The 9,198-nt window shown below is 37.2% G+C and overlaps 1 protein-coding gene across 1 annotated transcript; it reads right to left on the bottom strand.

The window, feature by feature from the left end:
• Window positions 1-4,663: 4,663 nt before the first annotated feature.
• LOC149531700 (putative long-chain-alcohol O-fatty-acyltransferase 5) lies at window positions 4,664-6,379 on the bottom strand. The gene has a single exon (XM_089810484.1). The coding sequence runs from the start codon at window positions 6,298-6,300 to the stop codon at window positions 5,224-5,226; it is 1,077 nt and encodes a 358-aa protein (XP_089666610.1). The 5' UTR covers window positions 6,301-6,379; the 3' UTR covers window positions 4,664-5,223.
• Between the last annotated feature and the right edge of the window lie 2,819 nt (window positions 6,380-9,198).

Raw genomic sequence — 9,198 nt, 5'->3', positions numbered from 1 at the left:
GAGTTGTGCTTACGATCCACTTTCTTCTCCTTCCAGGGTGTCATTTATGAACAAGTGGATGGTGTGGCAATGGGTTCACCACTCTCCCCTGTTATCGCGAACATCTACATGGAAGCCTTTGAGGAGAGGGCATTACACTCTTTTCCCCTCAAGCCCAAGTGGTGGAAACGGTATGTAGATGACACCAACATATGCTGGCAACGCGGTCTTGAAAAGTTGGAGGAGTTTCACGCACACCTCAACAATTTAGTCCCTTCCATTTCTTTCACCAAGGAGCTCGAATCTAACAACTGCTTGCCTTTCTTGGATGTTTTAATCACAAAAAAACCTGACGGGTCGCTTGGTCGGCGAGTGTTTCGCAAAGCCACCCACACTGACCTTTATCTTAATGCTTCCTCGCACCACCACCCCAAGCAAAAGCTTGGTATCCTTAAAACCTTGGCCCTGAGAGCACATAGGATCTGTGACAGTGATAACCTTGACCAAGAACTTCAACATCTCCGTCAAGTTTTCAAGTGGAATGGATATTCGAGCAGACAAATCACTAAAGCCTTCCACTTGGCCAAATCTCTCCATCTTTCGCCACCCAACATCTCTCCCTCTATCCCTAAGACCTCCCCATTTTTTGCCATCCCCTATGTTGCTGGGATCTCCCACAAGATCTCTAAACTTCTTAACAAAAAGGGCATCAAAGTGGCATTCAAGCCCATATCCACTCTGAGACACTGCATCCCTCCCGCTAAGGACCACAGAGACGTCCTTACTGAGGCTGGGGTCTACAAAGTCTTGTGTTCTTGTGGAACCCCTTACATTGGAGAAACTGGCCGCTCTTTCAACACTAGAATCAAAGAGCATGCCGCTGACATCAAACATGAACGAATTCTTAAGTCAGCTCTTGCTGAGCATTCTTCCTCGACCAAGCATCACATATGCTTAGAGGATACCCAAATCGTGTACAGAGAGGACAATTTCTTCAAGCGCAAGCTCAAAGAGGCCATTGAAATCAATAACCATCCCTCTAACCTCAATCGAGATGAAGGTTGGAGTTTGAGCACTTCCTGGCGTCCTTTATTATCTTCCCTTCACAGCAACAATCCTGGGTCCTGACCTTCTTTCTGTCCTTTCTCCTTCTCTCGGGTGTCTCTTCTCTCCTCCCTTTCCCTTGTCTCCTTAGTTCTCCTTTCCCCTCCCTTCCCCCCCCCCAACCAACACACCCCCCCCCCCCCCCCTCTTACTCGTACCTTGCCCCCTTCCCCCCCAATCCTTGTCCCCTCTTCCCCTCGTCTTCTTTCCCTGAGTTGAGGTCCTCGCTCTCTTTCCTGTGTTCTCAATCTCTTGTTTCTCCCCCTTAACATTTGCGCCCCCCCCCCACACCCCCCCCCCCTTTTTTTGTTTCTGTAGGTCACCTCTCGGCGCTTTATTGTCTTGTTTGGCTCGGTTTCTCTCGCAGATTTATTTCCTTATTGTTATAATTGCTATTTCTAGTGAGCAGTTTTAGTTATGGATATATATAACATTTTTATTTAATTTAATTTTTACTTACTTTTATTTATTTATTTATTTACAATTTTAATTTTAATGTTAATTTTTAATTTTTTAATTTTAATTTTTATCTTTATTTTTCTAGCTTTCTCCGGTTGTATTTACCCCCCCCCCCTTTTTATTTATTTTTCACCGCTGGCTCCTTATTCCCTTAATTTTCTTCTTTTTCTTTTTTATTATTATTATTGTTTTATTCTTGTCACCCTTGGTACTCTCAACCTAGCTTACCCCCCCCCCCCCCTTTTTTATTTAATAATTTTTCACCGTTGGCTCCTTATTCCCTTAATTTTCTTCTCTTTTTCATTATTATTAGTATTATTGTTTTATTCTTGTCACCCTTGGTACTCTCAACCTAGCTACCCCCCCCCCTCTCTCCTGTTCCTTTTTTAGGAGTTTGCTACATCTGCATTTTATCATTTTTTGTTCTTCTTGTTCTCTAGCATCCTGATGATGGATCATGTAGTATGATCCGAAACGTTGATGATTAAAAAAACTGCACACAATCTAACCCAGAAACTAGAAATCTTATCCTCACCAACTTTATTCCCCAAATATATAACTATTATTTATTTTGCCATCCATATGTGAATTACTTCTTTCCAAATTCCCAAATTTTTGCCGTCCCCAGACTGGAAGAAACAATGATATTAAATGAAAATTTAGCCCCAACAAAATAATATTTGTAGCACTGAAATACGCTTTTAGGGGAATAAGCAATTGAAAGCAATTGGAGATTTCAATCTACCTACCGTTTCAAATATTGAAATTAAAAACCACCGGTTTCATGACAATAGATCATTAAATTTCAATTTAATGGCCAAAGTAGAATTTTGGAAAGGCAATTGATAATTTTGGGCCTTCTCTTCATTTCATGGTAGCTGACAAACCCAGAACTTGATGTCTAGAACCCAAGTGGAAGATATTGGAAAATACTACAAGATGTATCACTTTAATGATAAGCTGAGTCATGATTTGTTCGATGGTTAAAGTACGCTGAGTCGGCTAAAACAAGTTTAATGGACTCCCTTCTGATTATGGAAATTGCAGATTGATTTTTTGTTTACAGTTTAGAAGCTCTTTAGACTAATAGATTTTTAAATATTCAACTTAAAAACCTATCTTATTGGTTTGGAGAATGCATAGAACTTGCCAATGCTCCTTGTATTTCTATCTTCTAGAGAAATGGTACATCCTGAGCAATTGTAGTAAATGGAAAAGCTCTTGACAAATACACAGCTTTTATCACATTTAAGATTGTGGCCATTTTAAAATATCACAGACTTCAAAAAAAAAAAGAAAATTAAACCTAAAAAAGGTAAGTCAACTTTAACAAATTTAACACTTTTAATCTGAAAATAAAATAAGTTATTAGTGTGTGATATTTACAATTGAAAAAATATAGCATGCTTGAAAAAATAAGTTCGCTAAAAGATATGCTTACTGAAAAGCACCACTGTGAGAATCAATTCTTAGATCAGAGAAAGAGTAGAACAATACATTGTAATGTAAGCATTTACAACTGTAATGTTAAAAATGGCAATCATAGAGCACAAGATAGATAAGAAATTTGTAGTGATAATATCAAGTAGTCAAACGTATATCATTTGGTGTGCCTTTCAATATAGTCACATAAACCTTCTGTGCAATTTGTTCACTAATTAAACGGCTTCTATTCTAACCATACTAGACTATTGTGAGTGTGCAGCTGTTTGTACAAAACTCACCTTCAGAAAACATTCCCAGAGCCTGGAGTCCACCATTCTTGCCTGCCTTTATAATATGCTTTTAAGTTCTATCACCTTGACAACACTTAATTTAAGCAGTCATTAAAAGGCGAATTCTTGAGCAGGTTTGCTGCCTAAAGGTGACAATAATTTAACTCGGTTTATCCCATGTAATAACAATTGGATCTTAGAAATGTTTTTTGAACATGAAAGCAGTACTCAGATTTCACGAGTCTATGTAATGTTCTCAATTACAGATGATAACGTAAAACCCAATGTTTTAAGCAGTAACATCACCAGCATGAATGTTCCTCAAAATCATGTAAATCAAACCGTGAACACTTCATACAGCACCCCTTCTTTCTGAACGTGAGCTTTGCCACTCTTCTAAAAGGTCATCCAGGTTTTGTTCAGATTAGGAGATGACTCTTCGAATGTATTTGTTCTGTTTTTATTTCTACATCTTAGGAGTTTGTCCAATACCAACAGCAATATCAGTTGACCATCTCAGTTTATAAACTCCTAGTCTGTAATCAAATAAGAACAGTAATCAAACCCTGTGTTCAACTTTACATTGCACAATAAAAATGACAGCTTTATTATTATTTTCTCAAAACAAACCTTTAAACTTTGTACAGAATTCATTAATCACTCCCTAACCGAAGCAGAGCAGAGCTGTAAAAGGAAGATGTGATATTAATCACGGTCTTAGGCATTCAATGTTATTGCTAATGTCACTCGAGCTTCCTGCTGCCTCTGGCTCGAATGTTGTCCAAATACTCTAGTTAATATACTCTTCAGTAAGATTCCAAATCTATTGATTTTGTTGTGTTTACGGCCATTCTTAGGCATCACATGTCAACGAAAAAATTAAATTTAGAAAACGTAATATAATTTTTACTATTTAATACTTTTAGACTAGGAATTAAGTCTTAATGTGTGATGCTGAAGCTATCAGAATGTTTACCCAATAATAGATGTTGCTATATGTAAAATAGGATTGGCAATTAGAAAATTTTTTACAGTGTTGTAATTTGTATATATGATTTTGGTATAAATTGTGTTAGCTTTCTTTTTGTATCAACGTTCGTTTCAGATAACATTATCATAATGAAAAGGTAGAGAAAATAAAAATTGATTGCAGGCCATGAGAAGATAAAAAGAGAGAAGGGGTAAATGCTACACGCAGTTCTAGGCATAAGACAACAATTCCAAATATACAGTCATATTGAAAAATTAGTTTAAGAAATCTTGTCCGTGTTATAATGTAAATAATTGGCTTTTATGTGAATTGGAGAAAATATCTGCGAGCAGCACTTTCAATTTCAATCCTTGCTATAACATGATTACAGTGAGAAAAACTGAATCATTCAATGCAGGGAAAACAATGTGACACATTTGAACTGTAATTATATAGATCATTATTATGAAAAACATCTTATAATTTTAGGTTCTTTTACATTGATACAGATCATGCCTAGAGAATTGAAAGACAGAAACTTCATTTCTGAATGAACATGTTTGATATTTCCTCAATTAAGGATCATCTATAACTGATATGCCATAATTATTGAAGAACTCAACAGTGCGAGTCAGATGATATACCAAAATTGAATATGTTTTAGGATAAAAACCCCAAAGATAAACTCCTTTCCAAAATTTGATACAACCATAGGTGGGTAAGCAACCATGGGGATAATTGAAAATCCAGCTTCACATTCTAATTAAAAAGGTCTGATTACGGATGGGAATCTGTTATTTAGATTCAGCTTCTAATGTTATCTTCCAAGCTCTCCATGTGGCATATTCAACTTTGTCTAATTAGGAGCAGTGAAATGGACTCACAGTTCTTGGTTGAATATAAGACGTAGAACAGGACTGAACAGCGAATTATCAGGTACATATTTAACCATTGAAGTGACATTTCAGGCAAAATCATTGCAGGAAAACTCCGAACTCAGCTTTTTGTTGGAAACAGGGACTGAAAAAGAGCATGGTACTCAGAAATAGTCTTAATATCTGTGCCATATCTAGTTAACGGTGGAAAGAAAAGCCAAATGCCCGTAGTGTAAACGAACATAAGAGTCGTAGGGATTGCAATGAGTTTGGGTGTTGTTATGTAAGGAGACAAGTTTCTCGTCAAACAGATCTCAATGGCGACAGCTAAGCCATGGAGAGTAAAGAAAGCCGTAACTTCCCAACTGGGTTGCTTCTCCGTAAGGTAATAGTAAATCAGTTCATGCATCAGTCCAGAAACTACAAATGAAGAGATAACTGCAAATCCTCTTGCCCAAATGGGAGGCTTGGCTAATGTGGATTGATTTCCCTGGGTTTTCCCATCTAACTTTCTGTGGATCATCCAACAGAATCTCAATACAGGACCGTAAATAGAAGGCCGAAGAATATTTGTTACAATAAGGTTCCATCTCGCCCCCCAAAAGTCCTTCAATGAGCTCGCAAGATAGGGTTTGTTGGATTGGGGTTTTAATTGAACCCCAATTAAAGAATTCAATAATACTGCAAAGCTTCCCAAAACAATATCTAGGGCCAAATACATATGCACACCGTAAATCATCATAATCAAGCTCTGGTGAATCAAATGCCTGAAAGAATATGAATATATAACTAGTGCTAACAGACATCCTTTTATAGTTAAATGAATCCCTAAAATACACCAAGGAGAATTACTGGGTTCAGCCTTAGGTTTGTATTCGTTGATTTCAACAGGAAAAGCAGCAACGCCCGCAAAATGAAAAAGATTGATCTGTGCCCAGGGGTTTGCCAGAGGACCCAAATCAAAACAGAGCATTAAAAGCTTAAAGGAACAAAGCCATGTGAACATGAATGACAAAATGCCTCTCATGTGCACAGTGGAGAGTCGCAATGGCAAAATTATATACATACCCACCACAGGAATAACTGCTAAAATGCGTGTAAATCCCTTTGGAAGCTTTGAGATGACATAGTACGAGTAAATTAGGCCACCAAAAAGCGTGGCCACGGTGCCTAAGCTGCTCTTCAGTACTTCCTCCATCACATACTCCAGCTGTATCTCAGAGGTACGGTGAAGTTCTCAGTCAGTCGTTTTGTTATGTAGTCATAAACTTATTTTTTAATGACCCTCCGCATATATCAAACTGTGCCTGTCCCACATAGGGTAGAGGGGCACGTGTCCGGCAACTTCTAAACAAGAAACTAAAACTGAAATCTTATAAGGAGACCCAAATAGGATAGATATTGGCTAAAACTCAAACTAAACGGTAGCATATAACAAGTTTGAAAAAAAGTCTAATTTAGTGTTTATACCTTGCCACGAAGGTATTGTGGGGGCATATGCATGGCAAGATAAAAAAAAAATACTAAAACTTAATTCTTATAAAGGAAACAATTTTTTTTTTTTTTGAGAACTTTTTAAATTTAAGAGATGTAGTAGTAGTCATGAGGGTTAATTTTGTCAATATAATCACATGGATTATTATAAGACTTTCATAGTAGTCGTCCAAGCTAACTTTGCACACTTAGATCTCCTAAACTGTAAGTCGAATTGTGCCCTTTTTTTGGGTGTACCTCCGTAGGTGACTCAAGAGCTTAAAGCTAAGATTTCAATTTTTGGACGTTTATGGATCTCTATAGAGGTCATGGAGTGCGAAGTGGTCGACAAATGCCATTTAAAACACTTGCTTGATACTCGTTATGTTCATCCCACAATAGTTGCTCACCACAAAACACCAAAAACACCAACACTTGTGGTAAAATGTCCGAGTAGTCAGTATGAAATGTCCTAGTAGTGATGCACAAGTGGATTAATCACCAACCAAAAAAGCTAAGAAATGATTGACTATTAGTGTATGCGTGAATATGTGGCCTTTGTTTAACACACACACTTCAATGTGGTCATTACCCACGAAGTCATCCTAGAATGAACATTGAATTATTCACCCAAAACACTCGACAGTATGACTCGTTGCCTCCTATCTAAAGGGATTTTGCCTATTTTAATATCCTCAGAGATGAGGCTTAGGCAACTAGACCCTCTAAGAATGAAGGATTTGATATGCAACTAATCTTATGTGAGAATGCAATGTAATCTAAAATAAGATATACGCTTAATCTAAAAACATGTAAAAGAAACTAGATTAAACAGATGCATATTTGAACTAAATGAGATTAAGCTAGGAATGTAAACGTGTGCAAATACGTGAGCTAAGTGAGTATGAATTTCTGTTGGAATTATGATATATTTGTCATCAGTGACAACACTTATTCGATTCTGAATGCTTGCCGAGCTCATCACCTAGTCTACAGTTCACACCGAGCATTCAACGGTTACCTTATAAACTCCACAGGTAAACAGTTGATATCGAGCATTCTTTTGGAAACCGAGCATATGGGCAGTTCAACAGTATTTACTAAGTTCATAGTGGTTACCGAGCAGAACAGTGTTCTCCAAGCAGTTAGTGGTTACCGAGTAGAACAGTGTTCCCCAAGCAGACAATGCTCACCGAGTCATCAAAGAACTTAGTATTTACCGAGTGATCAAGGTAAACAAAGAACTTAGTGTTTACCGAGTGATCAAGGTAAACAAAGAACTTAGTGTTTACCGAGTGACCAAGGTAAATGAAGGAATCAGTGACTACCGAAAAATTAAGGTAAATCAAGGAATTAGTATTTACCAAGTGAAGAAGGTTATCAATGGATTCAATTTTTACCGAGTGACACAATATTCACTGAGTCACCAATGGTTACTGAGTTCCAAGCTACTTAGAATGATTAGTATGGACCGTGCCTCTACTCTTACCGAGTGCATGACGATGCAGTGTATTGTAGTGGATGCGGAGTATCAAAAGGTCACCGAGTTAGTTTGTGGAACCCGAGTTTTCTACCACCTGGCCGACTCAGTAATACTTGTTAACTTGTATTTGGCTGACCTTGCCAGTGTAAATATTGGAATGGTATATATCATGTGAAATGATGAGATGTTAAGAGTAGTTGATTATGATGTGTAGCAATAATTTGAGAAGAGGGAAAGCGAATCACTAGTAGAACAGAGGAATACAACAAGATCAACATTGATGCAGAAAGGATATATTTGTCACATCAGGTGATCAAAGCATAAGGATCTTATCACAAATCAGTTGTAATCAGATCCACTGCTTCATCTTAATAGGTGAATTAGTTTTCTAAATCCTTTAACAAGGTAGACATAATAGTCTTTTGTAAATCTCCTAACAGAGTGCATACTTCATTGTATGTTTTTATATCCTTTAACAAGGTGGATCTAGCAATCCTACTTGCTCCTAACAGGGTAGATCATCAGAAGTGATCATTGTAAGCCTTAATCGACCAACTTTATACTATAGTATTGAAGTTTTGTGGGTATCATCCCCACCCCAGTTTTACTTTCTAATTGGAAGGTTTTTGGGTCACCAAATCTGTGTGTTCATGTGTTACAAATGTTTATCTTTTCATGCATACAGTAGTTTAGATGGATGAATGGTAAAAATATTATTATGCAGAATTGAGTTAAAGTTTTAGAGTTACTGATTCACCCGTCCCCTCTCAGTAACCTTGTTAGTCTTGATTATTTCCAACAATTGGTATCAGAGCATTGTGGTTCTCAGGATAAAGCTTGACAGCTTGAAGCAAAGATCAAGAACAATGGAGATATCCAAAATTGACAAATCTATTGAGAATGAAAAACTAGATCTGGAAATGGCTATGACTCAACTCAAAGAAGCAAAAGAACATCTTTCTCAATCCCTGAAAAGAAGGAAGGAACTTGCAAGACAAATGAATGATTATCAGTATATTGAAGAAAGGATTGAAGACCTTTTACCATCATGCAGTTCAAATGAAGCTAATGAAGCAATCAAGGAACTCCTAGCAAAGAATGGTTCTCTGCAGGAAGAAGTAAGAAAGCTCAAAAGAGAAC

The sequence above is a fragment of the Cupressus sempervirens genome, chromosome 11 (assembly GCF_028749045.1).
Source record: "Cupressus sempervirens isolate cs-2001-9-10 chromosome 11, ASM2874904v1, whole genome shotgun sequence".
Lineage (NCBI taxonomy): Eukaryota > Viridiplantae > Streptophyta > Pinopsida > Cupressales > Cupressaceae > Cupressus > Cupressus sempervirens.
The sequence above is the reverse complement of the archived record's forward strand: the minus strand, read 5'-3'. Positions and strand labels throughout refer to the sequence as shown.